Here is a 20713-nt window from a genome sequence, read left to right on the forward strand (position 1 = left end):
GATGTTAGTGGTTTAGTAATATAGGCTCGGATGCTTGCAACTAGTAAGAACAAACGAACAAATTACGGACAATGCTTCTTAACGGACGCTGTTTGAAACTCTACAATAAATCTTAACTCTTTAAATTGCCGTTTCGTCAGTCGTCCGTTTCCGTATCGGTAGAATTCGCCTTCGACGAGTTGGATATGGCCACGTTGCAGTCCAGAACACTTCCTTTCCACCCCACTATTTTCAGCGTGCTACGTTAAACCACCGCAGCGTCAACGTCCACTTTCAATACTTTTAACGTGTGCTCACGCTTTCGGCCGATCTTTTAAGAGGCTTTGCGTCGAGCGCTTCAAAATGTTCAATGAAGGATTTTTAGATTTATTTTATTACAAGATTTTAATACGGAGAAAATCTTCCACGCTACCTGCCACTGAAGATGACTTGCAGAAAATAAAGGCGAAACGTGTATGGCACAAAAATTGTGTTTGATTCAGTTGTAGTCAGACGGTGCTGAAAGTAAAAATTATCACTATACCGTAATACTACACAACCCTTCTGTTTTGGCTGTCATCATTTATCATGAAGAATTATTTTATTACATTGTGGTCCAAGTCGCTTCGACTGGGTTTAGGTCGCCGTGGTAGGGAGGCAGTTATAGACCAGAAAAAAACCGTTTTCTATTATTTCCTTGCACCATGTTCAAAGGCTTAGGTATACTTATCTTAACAACTTCATACCGTTCTCTCTTGTACCACTAAGATAAGCTACACCTACATCTATACCCACAAGCTACCTTGCGGTGTGTGGCGGAGAGAACTTTTTGTAGCGCCGTCAGTTTCAGCCTATCCTCTTCCCATTACGAATAGTTCGCGGGCAGAAACATCGCCGGTAAGCCTGCGTGTGCATTCGAATCTCTCTAGATTTTCGTCATGGTCTTTTCGCGAGAATACTTGCGAGGAACCCTTCTAGGAACATACTGCAATAATAAACTGAACGATGATGTAAAACGCCTCTAATCCAGCGCCTGTCACCGGAGTTGGTTTATGCTTACTAAACGAACCTGTAACGAAACGCACTCCTCTTCTTTGGATCGTCTCTATTTCCTCCTTGAGCCCTATCTGGTACGGATCGCATACTGACGAGCAATATTGAAGTGTTGCTCGAACGAGTGTTTTGTAAGCTCCTTCCTTTGTTGATTTCATGAGGATTCTTCTAACGAATCTCTGTTCGGCGTCTGCCTTACTTGCGTTTAATCTTACGTGAGCTTTGCGTTTCAGATCGCTCCGCACGCATATCCCTAGATGTTTTAGGGAAGTAACTGCTCCCAGCGACCGTTCTGTAATTGTGTAATCAAACGATAATGGGTCTCTCTACGTATTCGTAGTACATTACGTTTGTTTTGTTTCTCTTAATTTATTGACTTTCGGGATGTGCCCATACAACCATCTGAACAGTGGAGTGTGAGTTATGGCGATACGAATGTGAGGACAGCACAACACCCACTCCATGAGCGCAGAAAATCTCCAGCCTAGCTGGGAGGCGAATGCGGGCCTTTTCGGTTAGCGATCCGCCGTGCTGACAGCGCAGCGTAAGCCACACGTATTCGACGTTTAAATAGCACATTCCTAACTAAATCAAATAAATCTGAACGTGACAAGAATAATACTTTTTACGAATGGATAGCACCACTGCGGGAGAGTACAAAAGAAACATGTTTAGATGCAGTGACACGAAACAATTCGCGTCCACGACGTGTAAAAGGTTTCTTTAAAAGCTGACCAATGAAAACGATTATACTTCTATTTCTGTGTGAGATTTGTTGAGGATCAATTCCCTCTCCCCCGCACCAAGCATCGATCTACCTGCGTTTCGCTACAATTGTCAAGCGTTGCGGCTTCTCTGTATACAACACCATCAACCGCGAAAAGCCTGGTGAAATTCCGACGTTACTTCAACGTCTGAGGACTTCTCTCCGTTCGGAATGACATACTGTGTTCTGTTTGCTAGAAATCTTCGATTCAGTCAGACAGTTCATCTGATATTCCGCATCCGCAACGCTCTTATTTTGTTCAGTAGGCGGCAGTGCGGAACTGTAATCCTACGCCCTCCTGATGATAGGGAACACGGCATTTACTAGGCGCCTGTATCTACTGTTGTTCCGGTAAAATAAAGCAGTCTGTACCGTTTACCTCATAAGCTCATTGTACTGGCATTGTAGTGGCAACCACTAACAACGGCGTCTTTGCAGTTGTTTTCTTTCTACTTATATAATAAAGTAATGTAAGTAAGACTTACTGGAGCGCACTCGATCTAACAGCTGCGCCACGGACTGCGTGCCTCTACGGCGGCAGTGCACGTGGTTCCCCCACTCCTTATTCCCTGGCAGCACTCGCGCGACCAGTTCCCGTATTGGCCGCCGGTGAAGATATTTCAGTCCGGCAATGTGCTTTTGTGTTCAGCTGAGCGTGGAGAATGTTTGCGAAGCGTAATAAATCCTTCCTCTACTGCCGGCGAAAGACTGGTGCTACAGTTACGCATTTTCTCCAGTGATAGGCCATACGAGTGGGCGCAAAGGTCCGACTCGATGTCAGCATTTGGGGGGGGGGGGGGGCGGAGGGATCGGTGTGCCATGGTGGCTTAATGGCTAATGCAACTGCCTAGTAAGCAAGAAACCTGGGTTCTATTCCTGGCCTTGGTACAAATTTTCACTCACCACTTCAGTCTATATACATAAAACACATTTTCGTAGCTCGTTAACTCATTTGTAAGGCATCAGACGTTTGACACGTGGGAGTTCGATTCTTTAAAACATTTGGAGAGGAGGGGAGTAACCGGTGTTCGTCTGAATTGCAAATAAAACAATTAAGTCTGATTTGTCTCAAGACTGCGGTTATTTCCTTACTTTGATGTCGTGCTGGTACCTACCAATCAACGTACAGCCCCAGTGCTATATGAACGACTAGTGCTAGCAAAGAAACTTATATAATCGGTATATAAATTAGAGAAAAGATTCTGACAGGACCTAAGCTGTTAGAACGAATCTAATGTTGTACCCTTAAAACTCACATGATACAAACATTGCCTGTGAACTGGAGGTGGCTGGTCCTATCCTTTATCCAGCACATATGTTTCACAACATCATTTCACTAGCAAACGAGTTCCCCAGTCACAGTGTTTGCATCTACATCTACGTCTACATGATTACTCTGCAATTGACAATAAAGGGCGTGTCACAGGATTCATCGAACCACCTTCAAGCTATTTCTCTACCGGTCCACTTTCGAGCAGCACGCGGGAAAAACGAGCACTTCAATCTTTCCGTAGGATCTCTGGTTCCTCTTACTTTATTATGATGGTTATTTCTCCCTATGTAGGTGGGCGCCAACAAAATGTTTCCACACTCTGAGGGCCGAGTTCGTGGTTGAAATTTCATCCCGTCGTAGCAAATAACGGTTCTGTTTTGCTAACAGCCACTCAAATTCGTGTATCATATCCGTGGCACTCTCTCCCTTATTTCCGCGATAATACAAAACGTGCTGCCGTTCTTTGAACTCTTTCGCTGTCCTCCGTCCGTCCTATCTGATACAGATCCCACACTGTACAGCATTACTCCAAAAGGGAGCGGACAAGCGTAGTGTAGACCTGTTACATTTTCTAAGTGTTCTGCCAATAAATCGCAGTCTTTCGTTTGCTTTCCCCACATTATCTATGCGATCGTTCCAATTTAAATGATTCGTAACTATACTCGCTAGGTATTTAGTGCAGTTTACAGCCTTTAGATTCGTGTTGTTTATCGTATAACTGAAATTTTAAGGATTCTTTTTAGTGCTCATGTGGATGACTTCACACTTTTCGTGAATTAGAATCAACTGCCTCTTTTTGTAACATACAGGTATCCTGTCTAAATCATTTTGCAGTTCGTTCTGATCATATGAGGAATTTACATGACGGTAAATGACAGCATAATCTGAAAATAGTCAAAGAAGGCTGTTCTGATTGTCTCCTAAATCGTTTATGTAAATCAGAAACAACGGAGGGTCTGTAACCATTTCCTTGGGGAACGTCAGACATTACTTCTGTTTTACACGATGACTTTTCCGTCAGTTACTATTGTGACCTTTATGACGGGAAATCACGAATCGAGTCACACAACTGAGACGATACTTCACAGGCATGCAATTTAATTAGAAGTCGCTAGTGGGGAACGATATCAAAAGCCTTCTGGATATCTAAAAATATGAAATGAATAAGACGTCCCCTGACGAAAGCACTCATTATTTCGTGAGAATAAAGAGCTTGTTGTGTTTCAAGAGAACGATATTTTTTGAATCAATGATGGGTATTTGCCAATAAATCGTTTTCTACTTTATAACGTTCAAGCTCAGTATATGTTCCAAAATCCTTCTGCACATCGACGTTAGTGATAAGGGCTGTAATTCAGCGGATTACTGCTGTTTCCTTTCTTGGGTATTGATGTGGTTTGTGCAACTTTCCAGTCATTGGTTACGGATCTTTTCTACGAGCGTGCAGTTTTGTGTGATTACTCAGTATGGAGCTATTCTATCAGCATACTCTGAAAGGAACTTGTATACAATCTGGACCTGAAGCTCAAAAATGGCTCAAATGGCTCTGAGCACTATGGGACTCAACATCTTAGGTCATAAGTCCCCTAGAACTTAGAACTACTTAAACCTAACTAACCTAAGGACATTACACACACCCACGCCCGAGGCAGGATTCGAACCTGCGACGGTAGCAGTCCCGCGGTTCCGGACTGCAGCGCCAGAACCGCTAGACCACCGCGGCCGGCGGACCTGAAGCCTTACCTTCCTTAGGTTTTTTAAGCTGCGTCGTTACACCGAGGATATCTACTTGTAAGTTACTCATGTCGGCAGTTGATCTTGCTCCGAATTCGGGAATATTTACTTCGTCGTCTTTCGTGAAGGAATTTCGGTAAACAGTGTGTAGTAACTCCGCTTTAGTGGCACTGTCTTCGGAGGTAGACATTATCGTTTAACAATCAGTTGGGACAATAACGGTTTTGGTAGTTGTGAATGTGACAAGACGGCCAGAGAAACATTACTAAATGCGTTCTCTGTTAATTACGTAGCTCTGATTTTTCTGATGATCACTTGTTGTTGTTGTTGTTGTTGTGGTCTTCAGTCTTGAGACTGGTTTGATGCAGCTCTTCATGCTACTCTATCCTGTGCAAGCTTCTTCATCTCCCAGTACCTACTGCAACCTACATCCTTCTGAATCTGCTTAGTGTATTCATCTCTTGGTCTCCCTCTACGATTTTTACCCTCCACGCTGCCCTCCAATGCTAAATTTGTGATCCCTTGATGCCTCAGAACATGTCCTACTAACCGGTCCCTTCTTTTTGTCAAGTTGTGCCACAAACTCCTCTTCTCCTCAATCCTATTCAATACCTCCTCATTAGTTACGTGATCTACCCACCTTATCTTCAGCATTCTTCTGTAGCACCACATTTCGAAAGCTTCTATTCTCTTCTTGTCCAAACTGGTTATCGTCCATGTTTCACTTCCATACATGGCTACATTCCACACAAACACTTTCAGAAACGACTTCCTGACACTTAAATCTATACATGATGTTAACAAGTTTCTCTTCTTCAGAAACGCTTTCCTTGCCATTGCCAGTCTACATTTTATATCGTCTCTACTTCGACCATTTTCAGTTATTTTACTCCCTAAATAGCAAAACTCCTTTACTACTTTAAGTGTCTCATTTCCTAATCTAATCCCCTCAGCATCACCCGATGTAATTTGACTACATTCCATTATCCTCGTTTTGCTTTTGTTGATGTTCATCTTATATGATCACTTATAATGGAGATACTGGATGATACTACAAACTTCCACGGACCATGGACAAGGGTAAATTTATTAATGTCAGGTGAGGGATCGTAGTCCAGAAATTATCGAGTCGAAAGTTATAACTGAATATCGTTCTGGTACCTGTGATGGTGGCATACTTGTATGCGTAGAGTTGTAGGTAAGATTGTAAGGTAGACAACTAGCGAAGGTGATAGCAATGACTAAAACAAGAGAAAAAGACTAATAAACAGGGGCTCTAAAATTCATACCTTAAGAACTATGAGCTCTTCTTCATCTTCGCTACTAAGAAACCTGATCACACATGTAAGAGTTGCTTCATATAACTTTTTGGATAAATAGTTTTGAACGTTCATATACTTTGGAGCACAGCCAAGCTGACTACACTGTGACCTTTTGCTTAATTTCTTCTATAAATACTTTGGAAAATGGTACAAAAAAAAGAATTCGTAGCATTCGGATACTTTTGAGCACCAATGTGACTGCACGGTGATTGGCTGTTTCATTTTAATTGTCTGTAAAATATTAGCCGACGATTGGAGGAGACAGAAGGATAGAGAGAGAGAGAGAGAGAGAGAGAGAGAGAGCTGTTACATAGCAAAACTAGGCTAGTTACACCATCTTGAATTTTAAAAATTCTTTACCATCTTGTATTTTTAAATTTCGGACCAATGTGACGTCACTGAAAAAAAGGGCACTGTCTGTGACGTCATCATGATGATGTCACAGGTGAGGGGATGTTGTTCGTGGTGTCATGAGTGGAGCACTGACCTGCTCAAGTGATGTAAATACAAACAGTGTGCCGGAACACACACAGTCTTCCTACTGAGAAGACTGCTTACATATCACTCGTGTGGGGCGCGCGGGATAGCCGCGCGGTCTCGGGCATCTTGTCACGGCACGCGCGGCTCCCCCCGTCTGGGGTTCGAGTCCTCCCTCGGGCATGGGTGTGTGTGTGTGTTGTCCGTAGCGTAAGTTAGTTTAACCAGTTTGTAAGCTTTAGGGATCGATGATCTAAGCAGTTTGGTCCCATAGAATCTTACCACAAATTTACAAATTTACTCGTGTGGCTCATCCTAAAATATTAGACAAGTATGCGCGACACATACGAAAATAAAATGAGTATCACAGTAAAAACTGAATTGGCATACACTTTAAGCTAGACTCTGTCCCGAGATGGCCTACTTGCAAAGTTTCGAGAACCAGCTTTTCCGTGGTGATCGTGACTTTAGATTGATTCCAGCGAGTACGGAGCTATTAAACAATCATTCTTCCCGCCCTGTATACGGGAATGGAATGAGAAGAATACCTAACAACCGGTGCAATGGGAAGAACCCTTTGCCATGAAACTCACAGTGTTTGAAAGAGTATGGACGCTAGGTGTGGAACCTCTTGGCGCTGCTATGATTTCACAAACTCCATGCCGACTATGCGACAGAATCACACGGACCTCCATTCCGACTTTGGCTTGGACAACGCGCAGCTAGGCACATCGTTCCATCGAGCTTCAGACTCAGCACTGCTTGTGTGGGCAGCAACATGACTGCAGTGGGGGTAACCATTTCTACAGGACGACCATCTTCAAATAACGATACATTACTACCACTAAATAAAACGGGAGTCAGATGTAAAACCACATCAGAAATTCATCAGAGTTTTCCATCAACTTGGGGCACTAATTATGAGTGACTATATGAACTGATCTTCATATTAAATGCATGGAGTTTGGCAGGAGTTTACACAGTTTATCGACGTGAGCATTATTTAGTCATTTCATCACTAGTAGCTCTGAAGGAAGTTATCACCAAGCCTCTCTTACGTCGACAGCTTACTAAACAAACTATCGTATGCGACGAATGTTTCATTTATTTACTCTGGCGAGATAGGGCCTTTAGAGCCCTTCTTACATTCTGCATAGGTCACGCTGTGTTCATAACGAGACATGTGTAGTAAAAAGATTTACATAAAACGTGGAATGCAACCCTTAGAAATAACTGCAGCATAAGTATTGGAAAACAGTACTAGAATATTAGAAAAAAGCACAGTTTATATTAATTCACGGAAAATAGAACGACACGGAATTATTACCGCCAGAGAGATTTAAATTGAGGGTACTGGCAGAGACACAGGAACGAGAACGAATACGATTATTGACGGGATATTTGGGGAGGAAGGAGGAGAAGGGGAGAGTAATTTACGAAAGAAAAGTACAACTGGGAGAAGACAGAACCAGTCGTTTTAGTTTTTGACAGAGGGAAATCAAACACACGTGTTAATTTTTCAGAGAAAAATTATAAGATTCACAAAAGAAGGTGTTTTAGCTATTTCTTGAATGCAACAGTGCACTGAATTGTGCACAAAGTACAGAGTAGCTCGTAACAAGAGGCAGACAGCACCAACGGCGAAGGACTTTGAGAATGTATTTCTTTAAGGCTGAACACAGCTAGGGTACTAAGTATCTGAGACATTGTGTTCTGATTATGATGAGGCGGCCGTTACTTGATCTCTCATTTCACGAACTGGGCTTAATGCACAATGAGGGGGCCATTTAGTTACGTAACCCGTCTTGCGGCAGATGTCTTAATGCCGTGTGAAGCACAAGCATGGTCAAAGAGACGGATACTGCAGATCTAATGCACACAAGCGCTCGTGGGTAATTTTAAGCGTCTGGAGAATTCACTACTCGTTCCGTGTTGGATTACATTGCAACAATGGAGGTTGAGCGGAATAAGTGATTGCGTAAGTGTGTGCTTTACATTATTTTAAAATATATTACGAAAATTTTCAAGAGCATACACGCAAGCAGAATTGTTCCCGGACGTGGCGACAGGATATTTTGCCTAGTGGAGATGCTCATTCGAAGTTGCGCCGAAGTTCTTTTCTGATGCGGTACTGGAATACGTTTGAGAAAAATGGGAGATAGTTGTCCGCGGAATTCACAAATAAATAATTTACACTATTATTTACATACAGGGAGAACAGTAGTGGGTCAAAGACTGAGCGCTATGGCACTCCTGAGAGAACACGATTCCAAGAAGAGTTTTTATTCCCACAGACAGAAAGCGGCTGTCTGTTTTTCAAGCACTTTCGAAATGAAACGGTTCAAATGGCTCTGAGCACTATGAGGTCATCAGTCCCCTAGAACTTAGAACTACTTAAACCTTCAAGTAATTTCAAATCGCTTCAGCGTACTATGGAAAAATTTTAAGTGCCGTATTCGTTCTTTTGAGCAGATTGTAAAAAATTGGCGGTATCAAAGTTTCTGTGAAGTGTCAATATTATCGCTTTACGCTGATCTATGGTGTATTTCACGTTGTCAGTTACGTGAATTCGTGCCGTTTTCGTTATATCGCGTTCACAAAAGCCAGGCTGGTATTTGGTTGGTTGATTGATTTGGGGGTAGGGGTGGGGGGGACCAAACAGCAAAATCATCCGTCCCATCGGATTAGGGAAGGATGGGGAAGGAAGTGAGCCGTGCCCTTTCAAAGGAACCATCCCGGCATTTGCCGGAAGCGATTTAGGGAAATCACGGAAAATATAAATCAGGATGGCCGGGCGCGGGTTTGAAGCGTCGTCCTCCCGAATGCGAATCTAGAGTGCTAACCACGGCGCCACATCACTCGGTGTCTGGTATTTGTTAAATAAGTTAAATTTGCCTAAGTAGTCAGTGATTTTGTTGTGAACCCGTTCCAAGGTGTAGGTACGGAATAAAGTGTCTTCAACGGCACGACACTTCGATTTTGAAATATGAAGCAATCGGTTTCTTCACCGCAGTGCTTTTCTTGGCACTGTGCTACAGCAGGGGGCATTCCCGTGCCATCATCCGACCTTGTGACTCATTTATCCAGAGAATTTATGGGGGCGCTTACAGTTTGACGTGGACTGCAAACCACAGTGCAACTCGGCATTTTATGCACTAACACATCATTTCCAGGCGGGAAAGAAGTGAAAAGTGGCAGAAATAGTCCGAGCTGAGGATTGAAACCCCAATTCTTTGTATTTGTGCAAGGACTGTAAATCTGATACATTCCCACTTCACCACCAATAATTAAGTTACAGAAAGTATTCCATTTGTGCTGTGTTAATGATTTCGCTCACTCCACCGGAGATGATATAACTAATTTAGATAAGCTTTATTTCATTGCATTCAAATGCTTCTCAATATAATATTCGTATACGTTAGTGTGTGTGTTCTTATCAGTATTTTTTTGGTTTTGTTTCAGGAAGAGTTACCTCCAGAACAAATCGCAGGTAAGTGCTCCGCTGTTATTTATAGAAATTAATTAACTGTTCTGTGCGAGAGGTAACGCTGAAGAAAGTAATGAAAAACTTTTTATAACTTTGTCTCTCGAACTACAAATTGAGTGTTAAACCACTACTCAAAAGTCTTGTGGTTCATATCTACACCAAGTAAGCTATTTGCGCTCCAAGCAGCACAGGGAGTAACAGCTACCGCGTAGCACAGGTTCAAGGCTGTGGCAGCGGGGCTAACTGAAAACCGACACTATAACAACACCAAAAAGTAGCAGCACTGTCGTAAAAGAGGTCATTAAGCGAAATAGAGAGGTTGAGGAGAAACGCGTACTCTTCGTTTTTATATATACTGTAAGGGACAGTCAAATGCCTCCCACTGGGAGATGAGACAATCAATTCCTGTTTCGTCGGCTGCTGACGGATCCACAACCACCCCTACTCTTGCACTTCCTCACCAGACCACAACCGACGTCCATACGTGTCTTTCTTCAGGTCGCCAAAGGTGTGAAAGTCACACAGTGATTCGGACTGTACGGTGGGTTTCTTCTTCTTCTCCAGTATCCGGATCCACCAATTATATCTTCCCTTCCCAGTACTTTGCAACGTAGTTTGCTTTCTCATTGACTTTCAAAATATCATCTTTAGTGCATGTTATAGACATATCTGGGAAAATCAATAGGTGGTCCAAGTCCTGTATTGCTCCGCATTCACACCTATCGCTATCACTGTAACCCCATTTAAATAGGTTTGATTTACACCCAGTTACTCCAGTGCGCATCCGGCTTAATGACCTCCAAGTTGTAAAAGGTAGTTGAAATCCTGCAGATCCCTCCTCAAGTAGTTCCATTGTGGAGTGTGGCACCATTTCTTCCCAAAGTGATAGCCGCCTTGCGACAGGCTATGTGGCGAGCTCTTCAGTAGTTTCAATGAAACTCCTGCGGGATTTCAGCCGGACACGTTGTTTTCGGTGCATATGCATCGGGTGTCGAGGATCATTCTTTTGATCTTTCGATCTCGGCGGCTACTTGTCTGCGGATAGTGGGTGGTGCTATGCCTATGATGGGATAAATGATGTCTGTGGGGGTTGGTTTGAGGCATCCTGTGGCAATACGTACAGTTTCGTTTACGGCGACGTCAACTTGCTTAGCGTGGGCAGAGTTCCTCCAAACTGGCGCCGCGTATTCCGCTGCTGAGATACTCAGCGCCAGACCCGTGGTGCGCAAAACATGTGGTTGAGCTCCCCACGATGAACCTGTTAGCTTCCGCAGTATGTTGTTCCTGACACAGACCTTTTTTTTAGTGTTGTGACAGTGCTGCTTAAAAGTAAGTGCTCTGTCCAGTGTTACTCCCAGGTATTTTGGGCTGTTTGTATGTTTCAGCTCTTCCCCTTGCCACATGATTCGGAGTTTCCGTTTGGCTTGTTTGTTACTAAGATGGAAGGCGGATACTTGAGATTTACTAGGGTTTGGTTTGAGATTATTGCCGTCGTAATAGGTAGCAAGTTCTGTTAAGGCTCCTGTGAGATTCTCCTCCACTTGTTCAAAGGTTTTATCCTGAGTGCCCACTGCTGCATCATCAGCATATATGAACATTCGTGTCTGGTGGCTGATGGGGAGATCATTGGTATAGATGTTAAATAATATTGGAGCCAAGACACTACCCTGTGCAAGCCCATTTCTCTGTGTCCTCCATCGGCTGTTTTTAGATTGTAAGGTTACATAGTAGCGTCTGTTCTGTAGTATGCATTGCACGAACATAGAAAGGGTGTAGTCCTTAGTAACATTATACACTTTCTGGGTAAGCAACTTATGGTTAACTGTGTCATGTGCAGCACTGAGATCCAGGAATGCGACCCCAGTTACTTCTCCCCTCTGATAGCCGTCTTCGATGTACTGTGTGAGATTAAGTATCTGGCCACAGCATGATTTTCCTGGTCGAAATCCAGTTTGTGCGTTAATGAGGGCTTTGTCCACATAATCAGCTATGCGTTTGAGGATCATTCGCTCCAGCACTTTAAACAAATGACAAAGCAGTGAGACAGGCCGGAAATTTTTAGCTTCAGCTGGGTCTTTCCCCGGTTTTAATAACGCAATAACCCGTGCTTTCCTCCACAGTTTAGGAATTTGCATTGTTGTGATACAGTTATTCATTAGCTCTAGGATCCATGCTTGTACTCCCGGTCCAAAATGTTTAATTTGCTCAGATATCAGATCGTCGAGGCCAGCGGCCTTGTTGTTTTTCAAATCGTTGATGGCATCTTGTAGCTCCTGAATGAAGAACGGGCGAGCTAGGAAGCTAATCTCCTCGTTCAATTTTCTTTTAATTTTGCCATTCCTGATCTTCCTTTTAGTTTTTCCGTTCATGAGTAGTTGGAAAGCTATCTGATCAGGTGTAAATTCACCGTAATTTGGTTGTGGTTCTGTTGGGTCGTTGTTGAGACTTTTGACCAGTTTCCATGCCTTCCTACTGCAGTGTTTACCAACCAAATCACTGAAGCGCAGCCTTTGTCCGATCGACAATGCAGGGGCGCATGTTATCGCGCAACAGGATAATTCCGTCTGACATTCCTCGGCGTTTTGATTTCCTGGTGGGTCTCAGTCTCTGCGAAGTGTCTTCACATCGCTCAGCTCGACGAGTAGAGAGCCCATGCAGTCCAAGAGGAATTTCATCATGGCCTTACCGGGATTTGTGCGAAAGGCTTTGGGTTTCTTTGGCAGGGAAGGAGTGGAAAGTTTCCACTGTTGGCTTTTCCATTTTTCCTCGGACTTATCATAATGCTGTTCTACGGAATCATCCTGTTGGACAATAACGCCCACCCCCACACTGCTAATTGGACAAATGCTTCACTTTAGCGATTTGGTTGAGAAAGACTGCGGTATCTTCCATACAGCCGGTATCTTTCACCGTGTGATTTTTACATTTTTGGCGATCTGAAGAAAAGCAAGTGTGGACATCTGTTCTGGTTGGACGAGGAAGTGCAAGATTGGGTGCGGTTGTGGATCCGTCAGCAGCAGACCTCGTTCTACGGAACAGCAATTGATCATCTCGCCTCCCAGTGGGATAAACGTCTCAACGCATGTGGTGATTACTTTTCACTGAAACCATTCTATGGTGCCGTTGTGGAGGGCGCTCGGTTTGCATTTGACCGCCCCCTTACATTAAATATAAAAACGAAGACTATGCGTTTGTCCTCAGCCTCTCGGTTTGAATTTGGAAGTGCAAGTGATTTCAAAGACGTTTGCTTTATTTTTGCAGAAAAAATTACGTTGCAACGTTTCTCTCAAAATCAGAAATGGCCAAAAGTGCCACAAAAGTTGTATGACATTTGCATCAAATTTCAATCTCAGAAGCAAAAGGCCATACAATGAAGTTATTAGGGAGATTGTTAGGAATACAGTGCTGCCAACAGGACGTTACTGGAACTGTTCATTTTCACGTTAAAACTTTTAGACAGTAATTATACAAGAAATCCAAAGAATATGGAAGGAAGTGTTAGCGAAAACAGAAACACAATGATACCCTCGTGGCATTTAGACACACAGAGAAGACAATGATGAGCGAAAACATTATGACCACCTGCTTAATATACTGGTTCATCTTTGGAACACAATGCAGCAGCAGCTCTGCGCCAAGCTGATCCGAAAAATTCTACGTAGATTTCTAGAGGAATGTGGCACCAGATGTCTGTGCAGTTACGCGGTAGTTTGTGGGCGTGGAGTTGGCACTCAACAGCGTCCCAGATGAGTTCCATTGGGTTCCAATCAGCCGAATTGGGTGGTCAAGACACGAACGTGATTTTACTATCATACCTCTGTAGCATGATTCTGGCCTCATGACAAGGAAAGTATCCTGCTAGAAAATGCCATCACCATCGGGGAACATATCAAGCATGTTCCCATAGTTCTGGTGTCTCTGACTGCTACTACAGGTCTCATGGAAGTCAAGACGAATGTACCCCGCAGCGGGTACTGCACTCACCAGATGTGTCCGTGGTGCAGTGCATGTTTCGTTCACCTGTGTAATGTGAATCATCTGACCAGGTGAAATATTTCCATGGGTCCATGGTCCAGGCTCAGTAATTATGTGCCCACTGTAAATGTGACTGGCGATGTCTTTCGGTTCAAATGGCTCTAATCACTATGGGACTTACCATCTGAGGTCATCAGTCCCCTAGACTTAGAACTACTTAAACCTAACTAATCTAAGAACATCACATACATCCATGCCCGAGGCGGGATTCGAACCTGCGACCGTAGCAGCAGCTCGGTTCCGGACTGAAGCGCCTAGAACCGCTCGGCCACAGCGGCCGGCTGTTTTTGGGTCAACATGGGATATTTACTGCAGCATCCCACCTGCAACAGTGTGTGTGAACAGATGCTCCAAAACAATTGAGCCTGCACTAGCTTTCCACCTTGTCGTCACATCTCCCAAAGATCGTCATCTATTCTGCTTTACAGATTGGGAAAACCTCCAATTCGTACTTTCTTTGATAAGGAGTGGAGGTCAACGCCTGACACATAGTCGTACTTTCGTCGTCCTTCAGCGACTTTCCGTGGATGCTCATGACAGTAACACGAGAAAAACCTACCAGTTTCACCATTTCCGAGGCACGAGGCACAAAAATGTGCCGTTTATCAGAGTAGCTTATGTCAGTGGATTTCCCCATTTGCGGCAAGTATCGTCGCTACAATAATTCCCTGTCCATGTCTGCTCTGCTTATATAGGATGCCCGGAAAAAAAGTCAAGCTTTAGGGACACATTCCTTCCATCAAAATAAAAAAAAGTCTAGTAAAAATGGGTCCTAAAATGCATACCTTAAGAGCTAAGAATACTTGTTCATTTTCGATACTATGAAACAGATCTCTTCTACTACAAGGACTTCGCCTTACATATTTTGGGAGGAGAAAGTAGGGATTAACCCAAGAAAAAACCGTCTAGTAAGCAAGGGATCTGAAATTCATACTTTAAGAGCTGTGAGCACTCGTTTATCTTCGCTAATGTAAAGCACATCTCTTCTACCGGACAAGTACTCATAGCTATTGTAGAGCCCATGGTTACCAGGCATTTTTTCTTGTTTTGGTTCATATTACTCCCCCCCCCCCCACCAAAAAAAAAAGATATGTAGAGGAAAGAGCTTGAAGCAGAACAACTTTTGACACCGTACTCACAATGGCTTGTAATCAAATTGCTTGCTTATCGAATATTATCTCAGTTATGAGATTGGATGCGTGATTTCCTGTCAGAAAGGTCACAGTATGTAGAATTTGACGGAAAGTCGTCGAGTAAAACAGAAGTGATTTCTGACGTTCCCCAAGGAAGAGTTACAGGCTCTCTGCTCTCTTTTATCTATATAAATGACTTAGGAGACAATCTGAACAGCCGTCTTACGTTGTTTGCAGATGATGCTGTCGTTTATCGTCTAGTAAAGTCATCAGAAGATCAAATTCCAGAAAGATTTAGAAAAGATATCTGTATGGTTCCGAAATTGTCAGTTGCTCCAAATAATGAAAACTGCGAGGTCATCCACATGAGTGCTAGATGCAACAAATCTACTAAAGAGGCTGCTTACACTACGATTGTCCGTTCTCCTTTGGATACTGCTGCGCGGTGTGGAATCCTTACCAGATGGGAATAACGGAGTGCATCGAGAAAGTTCAAAGAAGGCCAGCAAGTATTATATTATCGAAAAATAGTGGAGAAGGTACGATGGACGTGATTAGGGGTTCGTGATGGACAAAGGGATCTTTTCACGAAATTTCAATCACCAATTTCCTCCTCCGAATACGAAAGTATTTTACTGACGCCAACTTACATAGCGAGACGCGATGATGACAATAAAACAAGGGAAATCAGAGCTCACACGTAAATACAAAGGTGTTCGATTTTTCCGCGCGGTGTTCGTTAGTGGAATAATAGAGAATTATTCTGAAGATCGTTCGATGAACCCTCTGCCAGGCACTTCAGTGTGATTTGAGGAATATCCATGTAGATGTAGATATAGCTGTGTTTCATAGTATCGAACATGAACAGGTGCTCATAGTTCTTAAGGTAGAGTTCTTGTAAGTAAGTTCTTGTACAGCCCTCGTTTACTGGACATTTTGTTCTTGTTTTGGTAGGAACTTGTCCCTAAAGCTTGTCAGTTTTTTTTTTAAATACCCTGCATCCTTCACTTACCGCTTCGCGTATGTACCTCCAGGCAGCGGCCTTCACCCTCGCTGTGGGCAGTGGACGTTTCGGTTTCTCAGTGCTTGTTTGGAAAAGATGCTGGAAATCATGAGAATAATGGAGATCAGCTACTGAGATAGAGAAGCATGATTCGCTCTGTTGGCAGCTGCAAAAGGCAGTTGAACTGAACGCTTGAACAACAAAACGGCGGGTTCTCAGAGAACATAGTTAAGTTAGTGATAACTGCTCGTTGAAACCTTTATCGCTATAACAGCACCAAGTGAAAATGAGTGAGTCCATAAATAATAATCACAGCCATAGTAATAATAATATACTAATAGTTTATTATTTGTAACTAGATAGATTTGCAGTGAAACCGCTGTTCTTCTTGGGAGAAGCAGAGTTTCCGTCCCTGTCTACGTATCACTGCGTTGACGACACCTGCTCCCTGGTTCACCCCACAAAAATCCTGTGACCGTCTTTCTAAGGGCGCTAGGTGCGAATCATGTTTGCTCCTTTCTTTTATTCAAACAAATGTTCCATCACAAATGGACACAAGATTAACAGCTAATTTAGGAATACACTACTGGCCATCAAAATTGCTACACCACGCAAATGACGTGCTACAGACGCGAAATTTAACCGACAGGAAGAAGATGCTGTGATATGCAAATGATTAGCTTTTCAGAGCATTCACACAAGGTGCTGACATGAGGAACGTTTCCAACCGATTTCTCATACACAAACAGCAGTTGACCGGCGTTGCCTGGTGAAAAGTTGTTGTTATGCCTCGTGTAAGGAGGAGGAATGCGTACCATCACGTTTCCGACTTTGATGAAGGTCGGATTGTAGCCTATCGCGATTGCGGTTTATCGTATCGCGACATTGCTGCTCGCGTTGGTCGAGATCCAATGACTGTTAGCAGAATATGGAATCGGTGGGTTCAGGAGGGTAATACGGAACGCCGTGCTGGATCCCAACGGCCTCGTATCACTAGCAGTCGAAATGACAAGCATCTTATCTGCATGGCTGTAACGGATCGTGCAGCCACGTCTCGATCCCTGAGTCAAGAGATGGGGACGTTTGCAAGACAACAACCATCTGCACGAACAGTTCGACGACGTTTGCAGCAGCATGGACTATCAGCTCGGAGACCATGGCTGCGGTTACCCTTGACGCTGCATCACAGACAGGAGCGCCTGCGATGGTGTACTCAACGACGAACCTGGGTGCACGAATGGAAAAAAGTCATTTTTTCGGATGAATCTAGGTTCTGTTTACACCATCGTGATGGTCGCATCCGCGTTTGGCGACATCGCGGTGAACGCACATTGGAAGCGTGCATTCGCCATCGCCATACTGGCGTATCACCCGGCGTGATGGTATAGGGTGCCATTGGTTACACGTCTCGGTCACCTCTTGTTGGCATTGATGGCACTTTGACCAATGGACGTTACATTTCAGATGTGTTACGACCCGTGCCTCTACCCTTCATTCGATCCCTGCGAATCCGTACGTTTCAGCAGGATAATGCACGACCGCATGTTGCAGGTCCTGTACGGGCCTTTCTGGATACAGAAAATGTTCGACTGCTGCCCTGGCCAGCACATTCTCCAGAGCTCACCAATTAAAACGTCTGGTCAATGGTGGCCGAGCAACTGGCTCGCCACAATACGCCAGTCACTACTCTTGATGAACTGTGGTATCGTGTTGAAGCTGTACACGCCATCCAAGATCTGTTTGACTCAATGCCCAGGCGTATCAAGGTCGTTATTACGGCCAGAGGTGGTTCTGGGTACTGATTTCTCAGGATCTATGCACCCAAACTGCGTGAAAACGTAATCACATGTCAGTTCTAGTATATTTGTCCAATGAATACCCGTGTATCATCTGCATTTGTTCTTGGTGTAGCAATTTTAATCGCCAGTAGTGTAATTTAGGAATAGAAACATTAAACAAAACAAATCTTTTAGTCATTTCATGCACTCTAGCAGTTCCGTCTCAAATGTGTGCTCCTGCTGGTTTGCAGTGCTGAAGAAGGCCTTCGACGTGTTCGACCACCAGAAGACCGGCTCCATCGGCACGGACATGGTGCGCACCATCCTGGAGATGCTGGGGCTGCGCCTCAACGAGAAGCAGCTGCAGGAAATCATCGAGGAGGTGGACGCTGACGGTAGGAGCGCAGCTCGTGTCCAAACAGCTGTGTTGAGGGCTGGGGCGGGTACCCCTGTCACTTCATGCACAGATCTGACATGATCAGAAAGTATAGGATAACCTGTCTCGGGAGATAGGACCTGATCTTTTGACTTGGCACGCCTCACCAACGTCAAGGTCGTTGTCGAGATTAGAGCACTTTGGAGGCTGCTGAGAGGCCCGTACCGTGGTTGCATTACTCTCTCATCGGTTCGTCGGTGTCCCGGGATCTAATTCCTGGATATGTCTCCCCACACAGTGCGCCGGTGTTTGAATTGTTGCCAAGTACGCAATATTCTTGAGCTCCAGGTAACAGCTGATGGTTACATCGCGAATGCAGTGTTTGGGGTTTCGTGTAAGCTGTACGCTCTCCAGAACTGACATTACATTACAGAATGGATTTGCACCAGCGCCTTTCTTCTCTGCGACTGCCCACTCCGTGAGGCATCAGTAATTATTCTCACATACACATTTCTTACTTCCAGCTCCACACTTCTGTAGCGCCACCTGAAGTAAACGATACATTCCACGATGAGACCATCTTACCAAGTATTTACAAACTATACACAGTCACTTTGAAACACCGAGTTCCAAGACTTGGCCAAACGCGTTTAAAATTAATCTTAAATTTTGTCATGTATAGCGCTGAGTATTTTAAGAGTCAGTGCTTCATTCATTCATTAAATGTGTCAGCATAGGTCCCACTTGTTAAACTTTAGCAGTCTACAAGGCGTGGCTTCTTGTGTTTTGAGGTGACAGCCTAATCACTTTTCATTGACTTTTTTTAGTTACCTACAATATCCGTTTCTGTTTAATTATTTTAGTTTTTTTCTGTTACTGCACTTGCAGCAGTTACAAACTTTGATGTGAATGTGTGTTACTATGAGTAGGAAATGGGGAAATTTTAATCAACAGCTCCTCCTTAAAATGTGGTATACGCATATCTTCTCACAGTATCCTAGGAACTGAACTCTCTACTCACCAAGTCAACGTCATTGATGGCCAAACGGAACAGTGACACAAGCTGTCGCAGCAGCTGAGCAAAACCACAGGTGCAGTAGGCTGATCTTCCTACATCACTCAGTATTTCAAATTTTACTTGCTCTATGAGAAGCAGTGAAGTTTCTACTTGTTACGTTCCAGTCTGTCACGTCCGTTTCTTTCCTAATGCCTTACATTCACAACGCAAGAAACTACGCTGATTACAAGAAAGAGAATTTCATCCCATTTCTCCTGGACTGATATTATTTAGTAAAGTAGTGGGCAGTGACACTGTAAACATTCTCGTAATACATCAGACATTCATAACTTGCTTCAGGAATTCTGACTGAAATGTCCCGAAAAGAAATAAAACGGACTGGGATTTCTTTCTCACTTCTATACAAAAGCGGAGGATCTCGAAACATGGATGCAAGTGGGTACACAAAAGCTTTTCTACTCGATATATCAATAGGAAATGTGTCTGGTACATAATGGATTCCTGGAAACTTTTCTTCCTGTATTAGCGGTACATATCTCCAATGTTACTTCCTTTCAGAATCGGGAGACAACCACAAAACTCCAGGGAAATTTTTCTCGAGGTCGGCACTATAGTAGGAAGCGTCTGTTTTTTGCGATACCACAATATGTAAGAGATCGAATGCATCGAATGCTGCCACTACATCTGAGGTATGAGTAGGCTTCATCCAGCGTGTTAGTCCTTTCATCTATTACCTAGATTTCCGGTAATTTACGTTCCTATCTTTCTTTTTTTGTCTCGAATTCCTTATCCGCTTATACTCATCTCGGCGAATCCTTCAAAGCTCATCAAATTCTCCTCTCACGTCGTCCAGATGGAACACCAATATACGTTATACGTATGTTATTCCTTTCGAAGCTCCAATCTTCATTCTTTGCTACACTTACATCTTGATATTCCGCAAATCTGCAACAGCACATACCTCATTTCCTCTGTCGGTGAAGTCTGCAGTTCGTGCGTGGTATGGTGGTAAGTGCTGTTGCCTCTGGATCACAGGGTCGCAGGTTCGATTCCCGACCGGGTTGGGGAATTTCTCTGCCCGGGGACTGGGTGTTTGTGTAGTCATCTCATCATCATTCGTGACAATGGCTAGATTGTGACTTTGTAAAAAAATTGGACTGTGTAAAAATTGGGAGTTTGTGCGGGCGCTGATGACCGCGCAGTTGACCGCCCCACAAACCAAACATCATTATCATCTGTCGGTGAAACAACAAACTCACAATTACAGTCGACGGGATCG

General features: G+C 43.8%; 1 protein-coding gene across 1 annotated transcript in view; it reads left to right on the forward strand.

Moving 5' to 3' along the window:
* Positions 1-20713, forward strand: part of LOC124788168 (troponin C, isoallergen Bla g 6.0101-like) — a 110609-nt gene that overhangs the window by 9420 nt on the left and 80476 nt on the right. The window contains exons 2-3 of the mRNA XM_047255321.1: positions 10067-10094; positions 18292-18435. Coding sequence (XP_047111277.1) covers positions 10067-10094; positions 18292-18435 — 172 coding nt within the window. The remainder of the gene's footprint in view (positions 1-10066; positions 10095-18291; positions 18436-20713) is intronic.

This window comes from Schistocerca piceifrons, chromosome 3 (assembly GCF_021461385.2).
Source record: "Schistocerca piceifrons isolate TAMUIC-IGC-003096 chromosome 3, iqSchPice1.1, whole genome shotgun sequence".
In the NCBI taxonomy this organism is placed as follows: Eukaryota; Metazoa; Arthropoda; class Insecta; order Orthoptera; family Acrididae; genus Schistocerca; species Schistocerca piceifrons.